The sequence below is a fragment of the Cephus cinctus genome, unplaced genomic scaffold (genome assembly GCF_000341935.2).
Source record: "Cephus cinctus unplaced genomic scaffold, Ccin1 Ccin1_scaffold0121, whole genome shotgun sequence".
In the NCBI taxonomy this organism is placed as follows: Eukaryota; Metazoa; Arthropoda; class Insecta; order Hymenoptera; family Cephidae; genus Cephus; species Cephus cinctus.
The window spans coordinates 65,266-91,388 of NW_014332855.1; the positions used below are offsets into that span (position 1 = coordinate 65,266).

The 26,123-nt window shown below is 39.5% G+C and overlaps 3 protein-coding genes across 4 annotated transcripts in view; 1 reads left to right on the top strand and 2 right to left on the bottom strand.

Annotated features, from left to right (window-relative positions):
- The window catches only part of LOC107274839 (SAGA-associated factor 29-like), a 41,590-nt gene extending 38,480 nt beyond the window's left edge, over window positions 1–3,110 (bottom strand). The window contains exon 1 of the mRNA XM_015754395.2: window positions 2,964–3,110. Within this exon, the coding sequence (XP_015609881.1) occupies window positions 2,964–3,002 (39 nt within the window). The 5' untranslated portion in view covers window positions 3,003–3,110. The remainder of the gene's footprint in view (window positions 1–2,963) is intronic.
- A 1,072-nt stretch (window positions 3,111–4,182) lies between these two features.
- LOC107274841 lies at window positions 4,183–12,284 on the top strand. The gene is made up of 5 exons (XM_015754398.2): window positions 4,183–4,488; window positions 4,579–5,880; window positions 6,123–6,330; window positions 6,571–7,252; window positions 11,810–12,284. Exons 4-5 carry the CDS (start codon window positions 7,074–7,076, stop codon window positions 12,282–12,284), a joined length of 654 nt encoding a protein of 217 aa, XP_015609884.2. The 5' UTR covers window positions 4,183–4,488; window positions 4,579–5,880; window positions 6,123–6,330; window positions 6,571–7,073.
- LOC107274842 lies at window positions 10,588–11,807 on the bottom strand. Of its 2 annotated transcripts, XM_025079705.1 has the most exons (2): window positions 10,980–11,807; window positions 10,794–10,900 (listed from the first exon to the last, which is right to left on the bottom strand). In XM_025079705.1, exons 1-2 carry the CDS (start codon window positions 11,626–11,628, stop codon window positions 10,851–10,853), a joined length of 699 nt encoding a protein of 232 aa, XP_024935473.1. In that variant the 5' UTR covers window positions 11,629–11,807; the 3' UTR covers window positions 10,794–10,850. The 2 variants fall into 2 exon arrangements, with proteins under 2 accessions (XP_024935472.1, XP_024935473.1); XM_025079704.1 differs by having other exon boundaries at window positions 10,588–11,768.
- Window positions 12,285–26,123: the final 13,839 nt, after the last annotated feature.

Genomic DNA, 26,123 nt, shown 5'->3' on the forward strand with positions numbered 1-26,123 from the left:
GAAGTGTTCTTTACGGCTGCACCTCCAAAAATGACGAATGAAAAATGAGAATCCGAACAGATAACGTGGTTTCGTGGAGTAGACTGGGTACAGGAGGTACGAAATTACCGAACGGTACCTATACTTTATTCGAGTCGACGAACGTAGAATTACTGTACTCATTAACTGATTGTTTTCAATAACCCTTCTCCGTTTTGTTATATTTACGCGAGTTCTAACTCCTAGAAATGATATTGAAATTTAGTTACAATATAATTTTATTAAAATTGTCAAAGTCCCACGCAATATCCTTGATCTATTCAATAAATTAATTAGAAGTATACAAAATGTGTACTACGTCGGAAGATGCTGTAACGTGATTTTTCGATTCACGGTCACGAGGCGACTCCGGCTACTGATTCAGATAACGTTCTCGCTTTCTGATTCTCTTCGGGTTACCCCACCCTGCACAGAAGGTACGCTCTCGAGTTAATTCGTATAGTTATGCAGATGCTCTCGTAAGATTTCGTTATGGTTTAGTTGAGGTCGAAGTGCTCGAATCTGCATGAGGAGATAGTCTCGACGTACCGAGTTGCCCGGCAGAGGAGAATACCCGAGGGAGACATCTCCACGGACCAGCAGAAGCCCGGGTGAGATACCTAGGCCCTGCTGGAGATGGGCAAAGGGCTTTAAAGCGGGCAGTTTGTTACGGTTAAGGGCAGGGGAGGAACCCCCTGACCCGAGATAAGGATGCAAGCAGCCGTAGAGGATCTCCAGTTGTTACGTAACGATTCGCTAAGGAACGCTCTCGATTTGGTTTAAAGGGACAACTTAAAGGAAAGGATAAGAGTTATCGGCTATAAGGATCTCGATCAATCATAATGATTATTTCTCAAATTTGGCTATTGTCAAAGCAGTCTGTCTCGAAGCATCGACCGAGGTGTCACGAGCTGGCTCGCGCTCCCGTGCTATCTGTTGATAGTTTTTCTAGCTGTGTTTCGATATGGTATGGAAAATTCTCGCTTGTGTAGTTCTCGCGTTGCTCTTGCTATATCCAGGACATTCTATGAATTGTCTGTGCGCGTTCCAGAGGTGTAGTGCTGTGTCTTAGTGCAGTGCCCACCTGAGTGTCCTCTGTATACAGTTATCGGCCTTCACGGTGTTGTAAACCATAATATAGATTTGGAAACGGGCCTACGTCAGAAGCGACGGAATGGCTACGCTGCAACGCGGTACATTCCACTCGATAATATTACGGAAACAAAGGAAACACATCACCGACACCATGGCGAAATATAGAAACAATCCTTTGGTTATTGTATCTCTAAAAATTTTGTAATTAAGATATAAAAGGCGGACGGCCTGTCGGCACGTTAGACGAAGTAAGAGAGCTACGAGTGAAGTGTTACTATGGTAACTTAGTCGAAGTAGTAACCTCCAGCCTCGTGATTTCATACTCACCACGTTTACGGTTTATTTCTAATAGTGTATTCTAACGTAACTTGTTTTGTTTCAAATAAATCTTTTACTTCTTATCGAGAGTTAAGTTCCAACTTTTTACTCGGGCAACGAATACCAAAGTACCTCACTCCCGAAAACCCTTTCCGGCAGTCAAATCCGTAAATTCAGTATTTGGGCTCACAACAACGGATTAGCTGCACCAGCTCGGGTGAAGACTCCGAATTTATTAATTGGTGAAGGGATTTCGGCTTGATAGTTCCGATTTGTTCTGTTACGTTCTCGATCCGTTTCTCTCTATATCCATCAGTATTTGCCTGACTCTTACTCCGACCCTCTCTACCTCAACCTAGAAGCCTAACGGCCGTGCATTTCCGTAACCGCCTGCTCCCGTTCGTGCATCCAGTTGTGTTTGCTGATTTTACGGGACTCTAAAGACTAGCACCTACGCCTGCGTTTCTCGATTTTACGCGTCCCCAAAAATCGACAGGATCCGTTAAGTTATCACATTTTCTGATAGACTCCGTCAGAGCTCTCGTTTTGACGGAGTTGAACTCCAACTCCCAACTCCAACTCCCAGGTCATACCGGCTCGTCAGTTCCCGGCGATAAAAGAATTAGCTGACGCCCGCCTGGCTTGCGGATGTATAAACGAAGGGTGGACGGCCGAAGGTAATATAGATTAGTTCTCGGATTCTTCGCTATCGGTGTCGAGTTAAGAAAGTACGTTACAGTGTTAATGGTTATGCTCAAAACATAACCAGACGATAAATATCGGAAAACTTGCCATTTCTTAATATTTTTTAAACGTTCCTGACCTAGATGCCAAAAATCCTTTCATGGATGTTTTTTCTAGCAAAACCAAAGTTCTGTACCACATTTTAGTCAAATCAAGAATAGCGGCTATATGAAAACTTATCCACATAAAGTTATGTTATGCTATGTTAGACATTGTAAAATTTTCAAAATTACGAATGAACTCCATTTTAACTCTTGAATCTCCCGTTATAAATAATTTTCAACACTGGAGTTTTTAAATGACCACTATAAATGCCCAAGGAGCTTACAGAATTAAAAAAAAAATTATTAATAATAGAGAAAAAATATGTAGTTTCACCAAATTAATGGTAAGTCAATAATTATAAAAGATATATGTATATTGAATCCGTACACATTGTTGAAACAGAAAACAATAAAAGATATTTTTGGCGTGTAATTCGCAATGCCTAGAAGAACATATCTGTACTTAAAGATTTTATCCCATTAATGCCCAAGTCATTCCTGCTAGAGATATTCTAAAACTCAATATGGTGCTAGAACGTCGCTGATTACGAATCTGAACTCAAAATTCAGAAATTCAGAAATTCAAAATTGCGAATCCAAAAACATAGCACTGCACTTCAAAATTTCATACAACTAGTTCGAAACCAAGTTTTTAGTATGCTTTCGAGGTCACACTTCAGCGACTCCGAAAACCTCCGTATGGGTTAACTTGGGCACTAGTGGGGTTTAATAAAATATACATACCTGTACTTGATGAGCTGCAGTATCAGCGGTAAACGGCATAGTTATTTCATGAATCAACCTCACACATGCATGTAATAACCACAATTTCACTTTGCTGACGAATTCTCCGAAAGTTTGTTACTAATCTCTGAAAATACAATCATATTAAAAATAGAACGAATCGAATATTTCTGCATTTCTTTATTCAAATAATACGTATAACAATTATAAAATATATAAGTTATACAGTAATTAACCCTTTGCACTCCGCTGTCCCCTCTCAGGGAACATTAAAGTTTATTAGTGATTACGGGGAATTAACTTATTCCAGCACATCTTTTTGAGAAATGCATGTTTTTCTGAAATGTCCACAAAGTGGCGTTGAGTAGCTAGTGGCTAACGTCCAGAATGGTTCGGAGTGCAAAGGATTAAAGTTAGAAACGTACACTGAACCACAATAATGGTGACAACGGTAGACGCCGTGCGGTGAGGTAAGAGACGAGATTGGGCGGCGCCTGCCCGCGTATGTTGGCCTGTGAGTACAACGCAGAAAGCGCTACGGTGCGAGCGATACGCCAAAGTTGCTCGGTGCGTCCTTGTTGCACAGCACGAGTGTAAGCGAGACGGCAATAGGTCCCTGAGTCGCACCTATTCACAATGCGTTAGACCCTGGACACTTGTTCCGAGACACCACGTCGCAGCTATCTGTCTTTGTCGCACTAACGATGTGTGACGATGATGGGCAACTAAAATGTGTATCTCATTCCCACTACGGAAAGTCGCGTAGCTCGTTCTCGTTTCTTATCGGGGTAGTAGCTGTTCTCGTCATAGAGCGTTAGTGTGAGAGAGAGACAGAGCAAGAGCGAGAGCGAAAGCGAGAGCGAGAGCGAGAGCGAGAGCGAGAGCGAGAGCGAGAGCGAGAGCGAGAGCGAGAGCGAGAGCGAGAGCGAGAGCGAGAGCGAGAGCGAGAGCGAGAGCGAGAGCGAGAGCGAGAGCGAGAGCGAGAGCGAGAGCGAGAGCGAGAGCGAGAGCGAGAGCGAGAGCGAGAGCGAGAGCGAGAGCGAGAGCGAGAGCGAGAGCGAGAGCGAGAGCGAGAGCGAGAGCGAGAGCGACAGCAGTCCCCCACAAAGCTCCCTATTGCGCATGAGGGGCCTTGTTGGTCTCTCGCTTACACTCGTGCTGTGCAACAAGGACGCACCGAGCGACACTCTGGCGTCTCGTTCGCATCGTAGCGCTTTCTGCGATGCACGCACAGACTAAGATACGCGAGCATGTGCCGCCCAATCTCCTCTCTACCTCATCGCACGGCGTCTACAGTTGTCAGCATTATTGTGGTTCAGTGTACAGTGGAATCTCGTTATAAGCATAAGTATTCCCAGCAGGGAGAAAAACGGAACGCGAAATGAATCAACTAAATTATACACTGGATCATTCCCTGCACACATGACCCTCAGAACCAGGTTGACGTGACCGTCTTCCTAAAGTGGGATTTGGTGGCCACAGGTCGATGCTACGCATCTTTCCGCGCACACATGGGCTGACAGCGGTAAATTTGCGGAAGCATTTCCACCCTGTAGGACTCGATCGCCGAGTTCTTACTGTTTTAATAACTTCCCCTTTTTTATTCTATTCGCAGGTGGCCTTGTGTTCATCGCGCCACCCTTTTACATCTTTTATGATTTACACTCGCGATTTACGCTTTATGTACTGTGACGTTATTTCACATCACGAGTCTGGAAAAATTGACTGTCGTGTTTATCATGCTGTATCATGACGTACTGCCGTCCCTTAATATCGCGTTACGCAAATTACCTACCAAGAACTCCAGGGTCACAATTTTTGTAAATATCGATCATTAGATTAAGGATGTTCTGGTTATACAGTCCCAGACAAAAGGTACTGAAATCTGAAATAGATGAAATTCTCGATTTCACGGAGGTAAAATATGAACCATAGGCACTGGTATGTTGTGAAAGGCTACAATAATGATAATAAACATGTTTTTTGACTCTATAAATTAATATATTAGTGGATTTTGCTCATTTTGTGATGGTCGACAAAAACCTTTTGGACATGAATTTGACCTAAATCAAACTGTAAAAAAAAAAATTCGTTGTTCACATGAGACATATTTCATGTATACCAGGCATCAAATGATGATTGAGATTGCATAAGATATATAATTAATCATCATTGATGTCATATTTTTACTTGTAGGACTTTTTACAAGTCAAAATAATATGTTAAAAATCATGTATCAATCGCGACAACAGTGTATTGCCTGGTATTGCACTGATTCATTATTTTACATTGGTACCAATGCGACGCGGCGAGAAAGCGTGTTCGAGCTGCTCTCTCGCACATCCTTGTCCGCATCGCACTCTCTCTCTCTCACTCTATTCCAAGCGATTTAGTATCCGTAGGTGAATGATAAGACGATCGAACGCCATGCTCGAACGTAACGTTCATGTATATTGAGAGGTTAGATAGACGCGATCACTGCTAACGAACGAAATGCCAATAGAAAAAGTAAAACGGTGGAAACGCCGATTAGTAACGGACGCGGTTTATAAACAGCGATTAGCTCAAAGCAAGAATTGTAAAAATGTAAATGAAACGAAAAAAGCCACAAGTCAAATCGATGCAAACTCGAAATTTGAGTCACAAGAGGATCAAAATGATGATACTCAACCGGAGTTCACCGAGGGACGTCGCGTTGTCGAATTATCCGTTCTCGCTGAACAATTGTGGTGTGTGTCGTGTAAAGAAGTGCTTTCTTTGCAATATATAGAAAAAGAAACACGCAGAGGGTTAGGCTCGATACTGCTGGTGAGATGTCACAAATGTTTGCTCATAAATTCGGTGACTACAGGCAAGCAGCACAACTGGGGAAAACGACGCTTATCTCGCTTTGACGTCAATACTAAAGCAGCAATCGGTGAGTTCTTATTTTTTTATTATTTATATATTATAGATATTCCTGCAAAAAATTGTATGCATTACATACATATTTTCGATTTTTTCGAAATATAAGTAAAATATATGTGTGTGCAAAATATACATTTGACCTAATGGAGGTGTGTAAAATATTCTATGTACTTGTCAATGCTTCAGTAACATCCATTGAATTCTTTTCAATTCAATCATAAATTATAATCGACTCTTTCATTGCGTTTCAAGGTGTTCTGCATGGTGGATTGGGCCATACACATCTCAATAAACTATTATCCTGCCTCAATATTCCAACTATCGACTTCAAGACATTCAAGAGATATGAGCAAGAAGTTGGACGAGGCACAGAAACTATTGCGAAGGGGAGTTGCCAGAACGCAGCACATTTGGAGCGGCAGCTCACTGTGGAGAATGCAGAAAACATTGAACAGTTATTGTAATTATAAATTGCTCAATGTGTTTCAGAGAAAATCGCTGAAGTAAAATTATCAGAAATTTTTGTTTTCATGAAAACAGAGCTTCCTCTATGAGAAAGCAAAAGAAAGAAAATGAATGTAAAATATTTAATGCAAAACTATATCAATGAATAATATTCTCTTCAAGCGCTTTATTCATTTTTTTTAGACATCCTTTATCCTTATCCTTATTTTTTCCTTATTGTTATTTCTTCACGTAGGCCAGACAATCTTCGCTCCGGTTTCATAATACCACCAGTGAAGGAAAGTGAATGTTATGAAGATACCGCTGAAGGTGAAGAAACGCCGGTAACATTCGATAATGTTGTACGCATTATGGCTTCGTAGGATATGGGCTGGAGTACTAGAGGCACTGGAAGGAACTACGATAGTTTGAATGGATTCGGGGCAATTATCGGCAGCATGTCTGGGCTCATTCTGGATTATTCAACTCGCAACAGAAAATGTAAAAAATGGGACAATGGAAACAATCCAGCTAATCACGATTGTCGACTAAATTTTTGGGGAACTGCAAAAGCAATGGAGCCCGACGTCGCAAAAAATATTGTAACGTCGAGTACAGTCCTCCAGTCACAAAACCTTGAAGATCGCAAATCACGAAGGCATAACTTACGAAAGTAACTGTACCCTTCTCAGTGCACGTGCAGTGGAAAATGATCCAGAACCTGAGAATTCTGGCATTGAGGAAGAAGATAGTGATGAAATGCCTCCCGTTATTCTAGTCGATCTGGAATCTTCGGGCCTTGGACAAGACTGTGATATTTTGCAAATTGCTGCGACATGTGGTTCGAAAACGTTTGCAACATACGTGAACCCAATTCAACAAATATCGATATCTGCTACTGGCGCCAATGGCCTTACAAATCATTTTGGAGATCTTATGTACCATGGAGTACAAGTCTCATCTCTTCCTCTCCGAGTTGCCCTAGGAGATTTTATTCATTGGTTGACGTCATTTGGAAGAAAATGTTATATAGCGACGCATAACCTCTGCTTTGACGGCCCCAGGATCTACAGCGCAATCACGTCATGCTCTTTACAGAAAGATTTATCGGAAGTGGTTCACGGTTTCATTGACACGTTATCCATAATAAGAAAACATACAGATAGAAAGGGCAAAGGTGCATGTACAATCACAGGGTTGGCAGAGTGGTTGAACATCCCGAGCGCTGGCGTTCTTAACGCTATACACGATGTACAGATCTTTTATTTATGTATTTATTTATTTATTTATTTTCCATTTAACGGGCATGCCCATGATACAGAAACATAACAAACAAAATTACAAATTATATTCTAATAATAAAAAAATGCAAATACAATAAAAAATCAAGTTACAGCATAGTAAATCGGAAATATGTATTACTAACTATTTAGGTATTACTCAAAAACATGAATAATCCGCCGTGAATCGAGTTTAACTCTAGACAGACTACTGTGGTAAATATCTAACCAATTGGAGTGAGAATTAAGCAATCTCGACATACGCTCAATAGGTGATCTCTTAATGAAATCACTTTTCGAAACATTAATGAAAAAATACCTATCATTATTTCTTAATCTACGACTAGGAACATAAATATTAAATTTGCTTAGTAATGCACTACAATCTATTTTGTTACTTAATAATTTATATGCAAATATAATATCGATCCTAACACGATCAGATTCAAGACTAGGTATTGCCAACGCGAAGGCAATAGCACTGTAATCATGCTCAACAATACTCATAGGCATGTTTAACTTATACGCAACATACCTCAAGTAAATATGATTCACTCTCTCAAGTTTATCAATTTGATACTTAAGGTACGGATTCCAAACTACAGAGCAGTAAGTTAAGGTTGAGTGAACAAGCGTATAGTACAATGTTTTAAAAGACGTCTTATCAACAAAATCTTCAGTAAAACGTTTAATAAAGTTTATTCTCTTTTTAACAGTTTCGCAAATAAAGTCAATGTGCATCTCGAAACTCAACTTTTCATCGAACATAACACCCAAATCCTTAATGAACCTCACACATTGCAGTGCTATTCCATTAATGATATATTGAAAAATGTTAGCAGTAGGTGCCCTACAGAATGTAATAAAGAAGCACTTATCAATATTAAATAACAATTCATTCTTTACACACCAATAATATAACGCGACTATGTCAATCTGCAATAATTCTCTATCTCTTAAATTTCTAATGACTCTATAAACTTTCAAATCATCTGCAAAAAGTAATACTTTTGATTGCTTCACTGACATAACGATGTCATTTATAAATAGTATAAACAACAACGGACCTAAATGCGTGCCTTGTCCAACACCCGATGTCACAAATATCGGGTCAGATATATAATTCTTAACTTTTACTCTTTGAATTCTATCAGACAAAAACGATCGCAACCAATCCAATAAGACACCACTGATACCATATGCAGCCAATTTCCTAACCAACAAAGAGATATTTACCATGTCAAAAACCCTCACAAAATCAGTGTAAACTCCGTCAACTATGTGACCGTATAACATTCTCAACCAAATAATCTAGGTAAACACTCAAATTAGTAGTAGCAGATCTGCCACTAATAAAACCATGCTGATCTAGCATAATGTATCTTACCAGATATGATTGCAATCGATGATGTACCAATTTATCAAAAATCTTGGCAATAACGCTTGGTTTAGCAATAGGTCTATAATTATTTACATCTGCTCTATTACCACCTTTATGCAATGGGGTAATGAATGATGTTTTCCATTGTCTAGGAAAGCACCCACTTGCTAATGACCTATTGAAAAGAGCCGTAAGTAGCCTAGTGAAAAAAAACAGGACAGCTTGTCAATAAAAGTGGATGAATTAAATCAGGTCCAGGACCTGACTTGACATCCACACTATTTATTGCTTCGAGTACTTCAGTCTCACTAAATATAATCTCATAGAAACTATCATAAAATTCATAATTTATGTCCGTTGATGACAGGTCAAGATCTGCATATACACTACCAAATTTCTTTGCAAACAAATTGACTACATCTTGACCCGTATCAGCTTTCACATCATGGTAAAAAACAGTAGAGGGAAACTCACAATTCTTCCTAATTGAATTTACATAACTAAAAAAGTAACTACTATCATCTATCACAGCATTTTCAACCTTACTCATATACTTCTTATAATCTCTTCTGTTTAAATTCTTACATTTAATACGCTCAATACAGAATAATTTATAGTAATATTCAGATTTATATTCCTTATATAACTTATGCAGTTCTTTTTTACATTGAATTGACCTAATTAACTCAGATGAAAACCATTTGGGATAATTACTAGATTTAATTATGAACTTTGGTACGAACTTGTCCACCAGTAAGCTAATAGAAACATTCAATTTGTTAACTACTTCCTCAACATCTAGACAATTATCGATTTCATCAATGAGGCTACAGTCATTTAGGCATTTATTAATTTCAATGAAATTCGCTCTCTTAAAATCACAGATATAATCAGTAAAACGTAACTTACTAATACATGCCATCTTTACCGTAAATACTACACACTTGTGAGCCACATCGCAATCAAAAATTGTATCAAAACATTCATCCACATCTACATTCTCAATATTCGTGAAGGCTAAATCCAAAGTATTACCATATATATTAATATAATCATTAACTTGAGCAAGTTTATGAAAATTACAAAATCTATTCAAAATTACAGCGGCTTCACGAATATTGACATTTAGGTGAGAACCAGTAGCTTGTGACACATTCTGTACAGAACTCCATTTGAAACCTGGTAGATTAAAATCACCTAAGAGAACAATATCAATCAAGGACAATAGATCTATGTAGTTACTCAAAGTACAATTAATATTATCTAGAAAATCAGTAACATAGTCAGAAGCATAACCCGGTGGAATATATGCTGTTGCAATAACCAAACTTTTACTGTTAAATGATATGTGTACAAATGTTGCTTCAAAACTATTATCAAACATAGGTATACTAATACATTTGTAATATTTCTTAACTGCAACTAATACTCCACCACCATACTTCTTAACACTGGTAAAAAAAGACCTATCGCACCTAAAATCATTGAAATTAACAAGTCCAAGTTCAACAGTATCAATCTCCTCATCGAGCCAAGTTTCTATAAAAACAATAATGTCATAATCGTTGAGTACACTGCACCTCCTTCGAAATTCTTCAACTCTCCCTCGTATGCTGTGGATATTCTGATAGTAGATCTTCAAGTCATTGACATGCCCAATTTGTTACTCATCGTCCACCTCACTCAAACTATCTTTCTGCAGTATTAAATCATTTGTATCCTCCTTTTTCTTTCTTGAATCATCATCTGTTTTGGCTCTGACAGCAACAATAGTGGGTATATGGTTGATAAACTTTATAGATAAGTTTTCTTCAGACTCAGATCTAATCTTCAACTCATCCTTGACTTTTTGTAACTCATCTAACTGAGCCTTAGTCATATCACTCTTAATAACAAGTTTCCCATCACCAATTCTTGCCTTATTCCTATAAACCCAGTGAACATGATCAGCACAGCCTAATATCACTTTCAGCGGTTTAACTTTACCCTCAACGAACTTCATACCTAACCTTACCACTTTTATGTCACTAAGTGAGAAAGGTAGTTCATCATCAAACTGATTGAACAGATTCTGCACTACGCTTAGATCTTCTTTCACCGCATTTATGGAATCAGACATATTAAATATGATAAAATTCTTCTCTCTCTTGAATCTCTCACTAACCTCATTGAATAAGGCACTACTGTCTATTTTAGACACAGACTCTTCGATGTTATCAATTCGACTCTCAATCACATCAATTCTATCATTCACCAACTCAATAGATTCAGAAAATCCATCAACTTTGCTCTCCAAACGATTAAACTTATCTCTTATTAAGCCCCAGAGTTTTTTAATGCTAGGATCCAAACTCTCCACATCTTCTTCATCTGCTCCAATGCCAGTATCTGCAGGCGTTGCCTTAACTTTCATCGCTTGTTTTCTGGTAACAGAAGTACTGTTACCAGAAGTACTCGCATTAAGCTTTTGCGACACTACCTTGCCAGTATTATTACCATTTCCACAGCAAGGTACATATGCACCTTGCACATTTACTGCAGCTCTATCTGCACATGACGCATGGTAATATTGCCCGCACCCTTTACACTGCTTAGCATCATCAATAACCTTTATCGAACCAGGCTTGGCTCTACACACGTAGCATTTAGGCATGCTGGCCAAGGGAAAAGAAAAACGTGCTCTAAAAATTTGGAGGTTAGAAATAAAACACTCAAAAATAGGCTATTTCAAAAATCACAACCGAGATTTATAATGCTTTGACGTAACTCTGGACATGCAGCATGTAAGACACGCCTCGTAAAAATTTGATTTTTTAAATAAACCAAAATAAAAGGTACTTTATTCCTTTGAGTCCACTAATGTCGTCCCACGGAATCTCCACCATCTTTTCCAACTTAATCTTGGGTAAAATTCTTAAAAAAATTAAAATATCAAAACAAATTCTGACAAAAAGCGCAAAGGATTATTGTGAGCAGTCTCAAAAATGGGACGATGACAATCGCATAAGAAATGCTCTTCCGACTTTGGACCAATTAAAAGGGGTGCTAAGTAAGGATCTTCTCAAAAAAATGGCAAAAGCATCGATAACCGTTAACAGTCTCAAGCAAACTTATGGTGCCTCTGGTGAAACTGATGTAACTGAGCTGCTAGGACAGAAAATAAACGGAAAACCGGTGGTAACAAGTCATAAACTGTCCCTCAAACAAATTTTTGACTGGCTTCAACATAATAAAAATAAGACATCACACAAACAAGATGTTCAAATCCTGTTTTGTCGATTATCATATTATCATATTATAATATTATAATATTATCGTATTATCATATCATGAATGGTATGAAATTTAAATATTACATATAAATATTATTAAAAATTGTTATGTTTTTAAATCAAATATTTGATTTATTGAAATATTTATTAGCGAAAATGTTTAATTTTGATATAGAATATAAGTTAAAAGAAATTTGGCAAATTAAAATTATATATAAGCATTATTGAAAAAAAGTTATATTTTGAAATTAAATAAACAAATTATTAAAAGTAAAAAATTTCGCTGTTACAAATAACCATTCATCATAATTTACTCCTGCTGAACTGAAAATCCACATATGAACGGTAATTGCGGTGGGCCCCAATAATCTTTGGAACATCCCTGGATTGTTTCTGTCCGTACTTCTGACGCTGCGTTGCCACGGTTCCACAGACGAAACGAATATTACAGCCCGTTTCTGATACTTTCCATTGATTTTTCATAAATAACTCGAGAACAGCTAAGAATCGTCGACAACTTTTTTTTACAAATGTTACCCAGAATTGGATCAACGCACATAAAAAGTTTAAACACGGTAGCAATGTTGGTACTTTATTAATTTCGTTCATATATTCAAGAATGTGCTGCTACTCCATAAGAACCCATGTTAAATTGAATGTTGAATAACTATTGAACCGCTAAGACAATCGACTGCAAACTTTGCACACGTATTTAAGTAGGGAAAATAAACAATGTGTCAAATTTTTATCTTTCTATCAATGTTTGAACCCTATAGCCAGAACATCCTTAATTTCCTTTGTAAAACATTTCATGCGTTATGAATTTGGCCACAAGATTCAACATCTACACGTCGCTGGAGGAGAATCACCCCGAGACTACAGCTAGGATCGTGGAGGACGATCCAAAATCAATAGACGCCTCCACCCCGCCGCCGAAGACGCCCGAATTGAGTAGGGGGTCGACATCGAGGAAGGAATCGCCATGGACCGTTTCGTTCTTCTCGTTACAGCCGGTACCGATGTCCCGAAAACGGAGCATCAACAGTACCGAAGAGGATCGGGAGCAGGAGCTACGCCGGCGTGAGATTTCGTGAACTCCGCCACCTAGCCGTCCCGACCTGGTCCGGACGAAGATCACCATCAGAACAACCTGGACATTCTCAAGCTACAGCAGCGAGCTAGTGACAGTTTTGAAGATCCCGGGTCAACCAATTCGACGTGACGTCATACCGTCGGTTTAGACTGTGAACGGGATTTACTCATTTAAGTTTTGACCGACCTCCGGTGTATCGCATATCGGCGATCACTAATAGGTTCCGGCAGTTAATTATCGAGTTTATCGTGTCCTACTCGTGAAGGGTTATTAGTGATATATATAGCTTTTAAAGTAATTCCGTATAATTTATACTTTGAGCCTAGTGGCATACTTCCATATTTGTGCGTGGCAATACTAGTAAGTAATTCTTCGGCGACGATGATTGGCCGAAAAGGGCACTACTTTACTGTATAGGACCGTGCCGGCAGCGATCTCGGTAGCATGTCGACATTCATTCTTCGTTAGCCGTCTTGGTCGGTCGCGCTAAAATAATTGCTTCGCATTGGTATCGAAATGTAACGCTTAAGTAAGCATTTTTGTGTAAAGGGCGAAATCTTTTCTCTCTTGGCTTCCGTGCATTGGCACGTCTAAATCTGTTTCGTTTATTCCTCCCGGTTTTGGCCTAGGAGATGTTCGCGTTTCGTCAGCCAGGAAAAGATTCTGTGCCTTCCGTATTTAATTGCTGTATTTTTGAAATTTATTATTGAGCTTAGACTAATGCCTCCGTGACCCTGGAGAACTGTTGAACGAATCCGTGTTCCACGTGTCTCGTGAGTTCACGTACTGTCTTTTCGTTAATCTACATTATATATTTTCTGTTTTCACTTTCTCTCGACTCTTGTGTAGTTTTTGTAGTAATTAACTATTCTATCGCGAATAATGTTAACGTGTCCCGTAGAAGACCTTATCTCGCGTGATACTTATTTGAGTCTCGAAATTATTATTGTAAATTGTTAATTCTATTTCATTTGAAGTCCCAGAATAAAAGGGCCAATATGTTACGTTTTTTGTTACTAAATTTCATGGGTTCTCAATGTAATTTCTTCTCACTATCTTTTCCTTTACCTCTCCTTTCTTTAACATCAGCGTCGACCCAGCCCCTCTACCATCCCTCTTGTTCGTACCTGCTAGTCGGACCTCTTTTCATATTTTCCGGGGAGTTCCTTTAGGTATCGTAACGCAACGATGCGTCTGGCGCCCATCCGGTATTTCACTAAGTATAGTTTGTTTCGTATTGCGTAGTCCCGGGAAATTCGGAAAGAGTATCGAGCCAATTGTAAGCGAAAGATCGTGTCGCGTTTTAGAGTATTTTATTATCTATCTTATCTTCTAATTTTCTTTCATTACAGTACATATCATGATTGAACAATGAACCATTTTTACAATTCTACACAAATAATCACCTTGTTTTTCTTTATTTTATAGGCAACTGTACATTGGAGTATCACGTTCTTAAATGGTAAAATAAAAACGCCATCTATATCCCATGTTGTCAGAAATTTCGCACGTCTAAACTAACCACAATTTGTAAGAAATAGGCGATATGAGTTCGCAACAATAAGGTAAGAGACATACATGGTGTTCGTGATGTCCCGCACACTCTGTAGGCCACACTCAGATTCGACCTGATATTCTGAATATTGTAGAGAGATAGTCTCGATGTATCGAGTTGCCCAGCAGAGGAGAGTACCCGACGAAGACGTCTCCGCGGGCCAGCAGAAACCATACCGGCGCTCCGTTGGAGAGACGCAAGGGCTGTAGAGAGGGCGGAGATGGTTTATTACGGTTATAGGCAGATGAGAAACGCCCTGATTCGAGCTAAGGACGTAGTACCCAGTTGTCACCTAATGCCTGGAGAAGCGGCCGTGAAGAATCTCTAGTTGTTACGTACTGATTCGCTTAAGAACGCTCTCGATTTAGTTTAAAGAGACGAAGGTGAGAACTCCCAATTTATTAACTGATGAAGGGTTTTCGATTTCATAGTTCCGATTCATTCTGTTACGTTCTTGACCAGTTACTCTCTGTATCTCGCACTATTTGCCTAACGCTTACTCCAACCCTCTCTACTTCAATCTAGCAGCCTGAGCGGCCGTGCATTTCCGTAACCGTCCGCTTCCGTTCATGCATCCAGTTGCGTTTCTCGATTTCACGCACCCTCAAAAATCGACAGAATCTGTTAAGTTCTGATATCTTCTGATAGATTCCGTCAGAGCTCTGATTTTGGCGAAGTTAGGCCTGTTCCACCCCAACTCCCAGGTCATACCGACTTGTCAGCTCCCGGTGATAAAAGAATTGGCTTGCGCCCATCTGGCTTATGGATGCATCAGCAAACATAGTTAGTTCTCGCATATTTCGTTATCGGTGTCGAGTTAAGAAAATATGTTACAATAGGTATAATTGAAATTTTTCAATTCAATGGAAACTTGAAAATTTCCACCAATCAGCATCATTAGCCGATCGACAGATATGAACGAGGCATCGGATTGACGAAGAATTCTGACTAATTCTTAATTTCTCTTATAGGCTTCACCGCGCCCCATTCTCGATCAGTTGCTAGGAATAGAAACTATAGCATTTACCTGTGCGTCGCTCTAGTCTCTAGGCTTACGCCACGTTGCGCAAGATGAATATAGAGCCCAGTAAGAAAGCTATAGCTTTTCTATCGGTAGCGCGTGCATATTGCTGAATAGATCGAGTTTTGCTTTCCCCACTCTTGTGCCGCTTTTGCATAGCGGGTCTGGAAATGAAGAGATTTTACGTGCGCTCATTGGTTAGAATGCTCCGCCAATCCGGTGCCTCGCTCATATCTGTGGATCGGCTCATGATACAAATAGATGAGATATAGCCAATAGCGGTTATGTGCATTTGGGCAATGATGTCACTGGACCCTCTTTTTCTGATTGACTGACTTTATGTATGCTGTGTCGTCACGCCGCAACAACAGTTCTATACGGAGGAACCATCTCTTTACGAACCGAAACCTAAAAAAGTCCCCTCAAAGTAAAGCTCATGTCGCTTAGAACGTAATTTCATTGGTTCCTTCGTGATCTTAACCAAAATACGATCGCTAGTGCCTATACTTCGTCTATTTGTATCATGGATTGGCTGATAATTCTGATTGATGGAAATTTTCAAGTTTTCATTGCAATTTGCTCCAAAAATAATTGAAAATTTTCAATTATACACTGTAACGACATTTTTCATGAGAAATCGCGTTTATAAATAAATGGCACCCTTTAATAAGGAATCGAAATTACATAATGAAAATGAACGCCATGATTTATCTTACACTATCGAAAATTTGACCAACTCACAAAAGCGTCACTCACCGCATTCCTAGTCACTCCAAATATCCACAGGCATGGTTCCCTTGATACTGGATCCCTCAAACGGTAATAATACGAAACGATACACTATAGAAAGAACTATACATGACTGGATAAAACTCGAGAAAATAATACGAAATTTACGAGATGAGAAAATACGTTTGACATTAGGCTCGGCCACATTGCGAGTGACGCTATGAATTTTACAAATCGAGAATCTTTCCAAGAGACGCGCTGTAATATATCCCTTCGACTAATTAGATTGGCGGACACATTAGCTTCGCCAAGGCGTTTGCGATTTTCAACTGTTTTAGACAATTCTAATGAAGTAGATCCTGGCATCTATTATGTTTGAAATGGCTGTAGTGATATTTTCGGTAGGCAGGAATCACACCCATCTCTATCCCCTCGATGGACTCCTCCAGGCCGTCACTGCAACCTTTGTATGCTACTGAATCGAGAAGGCACTCGCCGAATGTCCCCCATAGTTGGATTCTCAGGGTGTCTACTCCGCTCTGGTTGTCGCATCGCCTCGCCAGCGTATTCCACCAGGCCCGTAATTGACACTCTCGGGTCCCGTATCATTCAAATTTTAATAATATCCTTTCGGATCGTGTTTAATACAAATTTAGAAAATAATATTGTCCAACGCCATGGAAATCCCTTTCACACGCATAGGGCTCCACAATGTAGCCGAAAATCACAGAATTTTATGTTTTATGACGTGCATCCCAAAATCCCACGTTACAAAACATATAGTGTTCTTCAGAATATAACGTAGAATCTATTGACCGTGTGGAGAACATTCCGAGTACCCTGTATACAGGATATCCCAAAAATAATACAGTTCCGGATAATGCGAGATAGCTGGTTGCTACCCGACGCACTCGTGAAGTTTGAGCGTCTAATTCGCAATAGTTTGGGAATGGGAATCGATTGAAGTCGACCAATCACGGCGCTTAATTTACGCGAACGATGCACTCATACGGATACACAGCGTCGAGGACCGCAGTGCAACTGGCATCAGTCTTTTTCTTTGCTAACACAGCTCGACGCGAAGTTGCTGCACGCTTGTGTGCGTCAATGTGTCCGGCAGTCAAACTTTTGATCAGAGCTCGAAAAAATACGGATAAAATTAAACTATACTTTCAGTATTCCCAAATTGAAGTATACTTTAACGTAACGAAACATTGAGTATTTTTTGATTGCGCATCTAATGGGCATATTATTATTGTTCACTTAACTACTAGTTGCAAATAAAAAAAATTAGCTGCACCATTTCAAATGATATTGAAAAAACTTAAATGCAAAAATTGTAGAGCAAGAAAAAATAATGGAGATGAAAAAAAAATCGGACGGATTGCACACATAATAAGGGAAATATTTGCGTTCGAAATTTTGTCATTTTTTGACAGATTTCTGATATTAGCCGAACGTCTTAGCTTCGTGCAGCAGCTTCACGCCGAACTCACAATTCGCAATTGCTTTGAGATAAGCGTCCAGCCAGACGCAAACCTGTACATGATGCCTGAAACATATTACAATGTTATTTTTTATTACAAGTTAAAAGCCGAAGTATTCCTGCTGTAGATTTCCGTGATCCTAAATGTAGATTTTGAAGTCTTCGTGTTCTTGGACGTGGATTTTAGTTTGTGCTAATTCCACGAAGATTGAAATACATGGATTTTGTGAGATAGATCACCATTGAAGGGGAATACGCGGTAAGACTACACTTGGCGAAGTCGAGAGTTGCTCCGCTAAAAATCATCAGTCTACCGAGACTCGAGTTGTGTGGGGCTCTTTTACTCGCGCAACTCGTACAACGGGTGACAGAGGCATTAACATTGCTAATCAACGAGATATATTACTGGTCTGATTCTCAAGTCATCTTAGCTTAGATCGCCGGAGAACGATCCGAATGGAAGACGTTCGTGGCATACAGATTTTCCGAAATCCAACGAATATCGAATAAGACGGGCTGGCATCATGTTCGCTCTGAGGATAATCCGGCGGATCTGATATCACGCGACATTAACCCAAGGCAATTGCAAGATTTTAAACTATGATGGAATGGTCCAACTTGGTTATCCCAGCAACTCGACGTACATAATGAGGAATCTGAAGCACTCGGCGACGATATTACCAACGCGGTTGCAATCGAAGCCGTCAAGCGAGTTGGGAGTTTGATCTTCGAGGCCGATATTCCTCGTGGCCGAAACTCAAACGCATCGTGGCATATTGTTTGCGATTCATATATAACATCAAACAATCACTCAAGAGAAACAAATTCGCCGACAAGAATGATCGACGATCAACAAGGAACATAGCAATAGAAGGCATACGAACGCTATCGGTAGGGGAACTCGATCGGTTTACAATAATTATCCTGAAGCTCAGCCAAGAAGGAGAATTCTCCCAAGAATGACTAGACTGGTCAAACAATCGCAACCTACCATGGAACAGCAAATTATCGACTATCAGCCCATTTATCGACGACAGGGGTCTCATACGGGTTGGAGGACGTTTAAAAGCGGCACCATTATCCTACGCACGACGTTTTCCGATAGTGCTGGCTTCAGGAAGCCACATTACAACATTGATTATTTGAGACAAACATTTAAAAAACTTATACGCTGGTATGCAAGCATTGTTGAGTATTCTAGATAAGCAATATTGGATATTAAGGGCGCGATCCATAGTTCGAAGAATTCTGCACAAGTATTTAACCTGTTTTCGTTCAAGTGCAAAAAGCCCTCATCAATTAATAGGTAATTTACCAGAAGTTCGAGTCACACCAAGTCGCACGTTTCCTAACGTCGGAGTAGATTATGGTGAACCGTTCAATATTAAGATCTCATGAAACAAAACGTCGAAGACGTACTTGTGTTTGTTTGTATGTTTAGCAACACGAGCAAACTCTAAAACGATTTATCGGGCGACGACGCAAATGCACTAGTATCCATTCCGATAATGGTACTAACTTTACTGATGCCAACAACGAGCTCAAGGCCTTATCGAATTTATTGTGAGACAAACATTATCAAACTAAAATCTCACGATTTTTCGCTAATCGATCGATTATGTGGCATTTTATTCCGCCATATTCTCCCCATATGGGTGGTATCTGGGAGGCCGGCATTAAGTCGGCCAAGATGCATTTAAAGCGAGTTCTTAGCAATGCACTTTTAACATTCGAAGAATTCTATACATTATTGATCGAGATAGAAGCGTGTCTCAATTCTAGACCACTCACACCAATGTCGAGTTATCCGAACGATTTCACAGCGCTTACACCCAGTCATTTTTTAATCGGGACATCTTTGACTACTATTCCTCAGGAAGACTTGCAAGAGAAATCGCTTCAAATCGAGTAACACGTTACCAACTACTCATTGAGCTACAACAACACTTTTAGCCTCGTTGGAAGGAAGAATATCTTTCACCATTGCAAGCAAAGACTAAATGGAGAGACAGTAATCTTACTGATAAATTATCACCCGGAACGCTCGTCATTCTATGAGTCGAGAAATTACCTCCACTGCTGTGGAAACTCGGTCGTATCGTCGAGACTCATCCAGGCAAGGATAAGCTTGTTCGAATTGTCAGTAACAAAACCAGCGGCGGAGTATACGGCATAGCCTTCCAAAGATATACATTTTACCGATAGACGAAGCAATTTAACTTTATATTCAGAGACTCAATGTACTCATAATTTAATATACGGTGTATCCCGTGTAAGCACAGATTTAAGTTAAACATGTAAGCGACTTGTGAGTTAATCAGACGAATTTTCTTTGATGTTAATCCTTCATGTTTTTATATTTTATTCATTGAAAACTCGAGGTTTTCAAGACGGGCGGTATGTACAACGTACAAAGGTGGTGCCACCACCTCATGTGAGAAGAAAGCCGAACTATCAGTCAGTGATTTTCGGACTTGGCATCGAGAACAAGATTTGTCCATTTTTGTTAGCATCATATCGTTGCGTACGGATTTTTTATTCAATAAATAGCGTCCATGAAACGAATGAGAAATTTACACTTCCCGAATCCACCCAATAATTTTCATTTTAAACAATCAATCTTGTTTTCTTTCTGTTTTAAGCAAGTGAACCATTTCCAGAAAGTATCAGGTATTAGAACTTATCCTGGTATTACTGGAATTCAGTATAATTTCTCTAAGCCTTCTGAACGATTTAAAAAAATTTCTTTAACTTAAATTTGGCAGGCTTAAGAGATTCAAATTAAATTATAGTAATATTTCATGTAGTAAAGTTCATGGAATGTACTTCAGAATTCAAATAAGATATATCAGGTTTTATAATATTTAAATATTTTTGACTATATAGTAGTTTAAATTAGGTGCGTCATAGGTCCACGCGTAGTACTGATACAAGCGTCAGATAGTGGAGTTACATGCCTCACTACTAAAATTGGCGCGCATAGCTTGAGCTTGACGAGGAACACAGGTAGGAGTAGAGAGTCTTTGTTGCTTCCGCTGTGCTAAGCACTTTATAGCTCTTGCTATCCATGTACGTCTACGAACGTTATCACTGAATTGCACTCTCGTTCATAGCTTGCTCAGGTCTGCATCACCTTATCTTGTATATTGTAACAAAAATGATACTATTGACTCCTCCCCGCCTCCTGGCTCGAGGTCCCCACAGGCCTTGAAAATTGCGTCTTATATTTAGTGTTGTTAATTGCGTTTATCTAGTGTTTTAAGCCTATTATATTTAGTTTTAAGATCCCTCCCTTCCACCCTTCCCTACCTGTCGCCATTCCCGTAGGACACTGGCTCGAGGACCGTCAGCTAGGACCAACAAGGAAGTTATGCTTTGAGGACCCACTCCAAAGGAAAGTGGCTACATTGCCGACGCAGCGGAAGGCAGGGATGGCATGGACAGGAGGAACAGCCAATCGAGAGCTCCGTGGGATGAATTTCGGGCCTTCCGCCCACCAGCTGGAGGCCCGTGGTGTATTGCGTGCGCTCTAATTTTTAGTATTTTGCGTCCCTTATCAGAAACTCTCCGTACACTCCTTCTTCCACCCCTCGAGGTAATATCCCTAACCGAGGTAATATTAAATAGCCATTTTTGCATTCGCGAACCTTCCTCCCTGAGAACCCCCTCACCTCTTCTCCCGCTAGCAGTGCATTTTCAGATAAAGTAAATATTCAAGGACCTTCTGGAGTCGCTCGACAGTGCTACACCGTAACCGTAGCTGGCGCCCAATTCTTGTTGTTTTCGCGATACTCAGCGGCGGTACGCCCTCCTGTCCCTCCGGTCCCCCTTACCTACTTGCGTATCCCCCTCCTACCCCGGCTCTCCCTGTGTCACGTGCCGTGCCTTTTTGAACTTGAATCTCACACACACAGATACGCAACAAAGAAACCACGCGATCTCGGAGATGCCGACTGCAGCAATATGTGAGGAAGCTAGCTTCCGGTCTTATCGCACCAAGAACGTGCCGAAACGTGTGAACCGAAAATTCCAGGATTCACGCGAGCGGGCAAAACCGCTGAATTAGTAAGATTTGCCCCTGCCTGTCCACCTACTTCCAGCGGACAGTAGGATGGAACAGGGAAGGCAAATCAGTCTCCAGATACACACCAGAGCGCATAGTTCGGGCTGGAATAGCTCCTCACAAATTGCATCGCGCGGCGGCTATCATTCTCACGGGAGTTCCGCGTACTGTTACCTATCGCCGTATGTAAGTCGATTAAGACGTATCGAGCCCTACGAGTTGCACGCGTAGCGTATTAGTCAATGTGAGTTTAGATGTTAGTATTCTGATTTTTGCCACGAACAATATTGTCGTGTAGTTTAAGTGATCACCGAAGTGAGGGATCTCGAGTCGTGTGCAGAAGAATCGCGAACACCAAGGCAGCCTTGGCATCCAGTGTGCATGCCGAATGAACGTAAGAGAGTGAGTATGCAGGAGTGAGTGTGGACACGGCATTACGAGATCATTGTAACCTAGCTGTAAGACCATCTGGCACTTTCATTATTTTCTATTGTAATGTCTAGCACTTAAGCAAAATTGGGTTGTAACAATATATTCGAATCATTTCATTGGGATCACTGCATCTTTGATTTAAATAGACCATACACCAATTCCTCCACCTAACGGCAATCCAAAGGACCGGGCCTGTATAGGACGGCAGTCAAGAACTTACCCAGAACAAAAATAAATATAAACTTCCTCGCGTAGCATGGAAGATTAACTTTGTTAGACGTGTGATAACGCCCTGCACGTCACACCTGTCCACCCCCATTTAAAGCCCATTGCGACCCGCGTGTTATTGTTGACTATTGCGTATTTCAAGTATTATATTTTCCAGCTTTATTATCCATTGGTTTCTTTTTCTTTTCTGTTTTCACTTCCTACGCTGTACTGACAAGTTCCTGATTAATTATATTTTACATTCCAAATTTACCTCATGTTCCCCTTCTTTTTGAGATCCCTTCCCTTTTAGATTTGCGATAGCTAATTTCATCTGACCCTGGGTATACCAATTTACCGAGTACGTCAAAATATATATTACTTTCTATGCGAATTTTTATCGTAAGATCATCATTACGGTGAGTGTTACTGTATAAAAAATAAAAAACAATTTGTAATAGTGGTTATTCTGTTCCATACTAATAGTTTTAAAGTTTTCCTTTCGACTTGACTTCGCTCATCGTTTGTCCAGCTGTATTTTTTTATTTGTCAAATTTTGTTTCGGCAAATTTATATTGTTCATCTTTATGACATTTCGCGGTGTTTGAGCATTATATAAAACATACATAAAGTCGAAAACTTCACTTGCAGAAATGATGCCCAAGTCGGGGTACGATAAAATTGCTTTACAGTAAATTTTATCAGACGCTGAATGTTGCGCTGTTGATGACAAAAGTCGCGTTCTTCTACCTTCTTCTACGTTGAAGTTTAACAGACAAGTTAGTACTCATGGTTTCCGGATGGAAGCCGCGTTTGTGTTCAGCTTCGTGCCGACGTTTCGCAAACGTTTCAGTCTGCATCTTCAGGGCTAGGGGGATCCGACACTGAAGCTCGCTGTTGTCAGGAAGTCTTAATATACCTATGGTTGCTCATGCGGATCAGTGCTTCAGCCAATCGTAAGTTGTTTTTAAATCATCAGCTGATCGACTAAAACTTTAATTGATCAGCTGATCAACTATAAACAACTTATGATTGGCTGAAGCACTGATCCGCATGAGCAACCATAGGTATATTAAGACTTCCTGACAACAGAGAGCTTCAGTATCGGAGCCCCCTAGCCCTGAAGATGCAGACTGAAACGTTTGCGAAACGTCGGCACGAAGCTGAAGACACACGCGGATTCCATCCGGAAACCATGAATACTAATGACAATATTGGCCGCGAAAGCCAAAAATTTCAAATTTAACAGACAAGGTCACATCAAAGCATATCTATACGATTGTCAAAAATAGACGTAATGGTGCCGAACAACGATATATCGTTGCTAGCAACACTTGCGGAAAGTACCAACGACAATATACCCTTGCGTATACGATGGCGCCTTACTATTCGCATCGTAACAGATCTCTGTCCCAAAATAAATTTTTGAAACGTTATAAATGGTTGAATTACTCTTTAGAAGCCCTATGTGAAATATTTCATCCGTTTTAATTTTTTAAATATGATTCTTACTTCTTTTATGATTTTTTTCTGAAACCTTAATAAATTATATCTAATTGGTTCATTATTCTTCGCTTCAGTACAATTCTTCCGGTTGGTACTAAAAGGGTTAAAGATTATACAAGGTGTCCCATCTTAACTTAGACACTGCAATATCTCAAAAACAAGGAGTTTTTGGAAAAAATATTTGAGACCAAAGTTATCGACCTTGAAGGTAGGAATGCCCCCAACTGATTTACAGACTCACTATCTAGTGAGATACCTGCATTTTTAGCTTGGGACCTGTGTTGGGCCCTGTAAGACCCAAGTCCATTTTTTAAATGAAAACTTTTAGAAAGGTTGTTTTTTGTTAGTGATAATAGTAATATGGACTGACTACTTGATAATCTGACTAAATTAAAGTTACAGGATATTAATCCTGCCAATTAAGGCAAGATCAATGAACGACTCAGCCAATACACAGTGGGATAGAAGCTAAAAAGACTAGCCAAACGTAAAGATTTCGTCTGATTTGTATGAAACTTGATATAAAACCGTTTTTGAAGTCTTTGAGATCGAATTTGAAGTAAAAAATTCAAAATTCAGAATGGCGAATACAATACGGTGACCAAAACTTCAAAACTTTACATAATTTATATGAAACCTGGTATAAGGGGATTGTTGAGTTCGCTGGTTTCGAACCTGACGTCAGATATCACAATTTCAGGTTAATGTTTTTTATGAGTCCCCTTGCCTTTGACAATTACGGGATGTTTGTTTTTCCCTCTCCCTAATTGTACAATATGTATACTTTTCACAAATCTTTGTACGATAAAAGATCTGTGGAAAACAAAAAAAAAAGATGTCTATAACACACATAATTCATGTATGATTGATCTCAAGACACGCCAGGATTCTCATTTTTTTAAATGATTTTAATCTGAATTTAAAAATTGTTTAATGAATTTTGGGCCTCATTGAGCCCAAAACAGTCGCAAGGCCCAACAATAATTCAGATTATCAAATCGCCAGTCCATATTACTATTATCACTAACAAAAAAACCGGAATTCATAACGTATTTCAAAATTCAACTTCGAGGGCCTTTTGCGTCTTTTACAGAGTTTATCAAAAAATGATTAAGAACAAAACTTGCTTATTTTTTTTCATACAACACAAATCTGCAATAAAAAATAGGGGTTCTTATATAAACAAATGGACTAAGGTGTCACAGGACCCAACACAGGTTCCAAGCCAAATATTCAGATATCTTACTAGATGGTATCCTATAAACCCGACAACTTTTGTCTCAACCATTTTTTCCAAAAACTCCTTGTTTCCAAAATATTGCAGTGTCTAAGTTAAGATGGGACACCCTGTATATTGTAAACGTTTAATATTCGAGAGCAAGAATTGACGAATTGCATCAATAATGAGACTGCGGTATAATTATTCGTACAGAAAATCAGAGTACAGACGCTCAGAACTATTTTACATTACTATTTATTATATACACATTAATCTCGTAATATTGCCGCCAGATAAATGGCACGCTATCTGACCTGAAGAGAAATGTACGGTAAGACAATATATTGGATTTTGCAAGCAGCATAAGTAGATGCGGTTGCTAAAGCGAAGTAGGTATACCACCAAATCAATTATGTTTGTCTCGAAAAATAAAATTTACGTCGATAAAGATGTTGACGTCGTTCTTAAATGGCACATTGAAGGTATTAAGCATAAAAGTCTTTCTGGGAACAAACGAAGACAATTGAGTGCACTTCGTCGCAAAATTGCTGATTTTCACATTAAC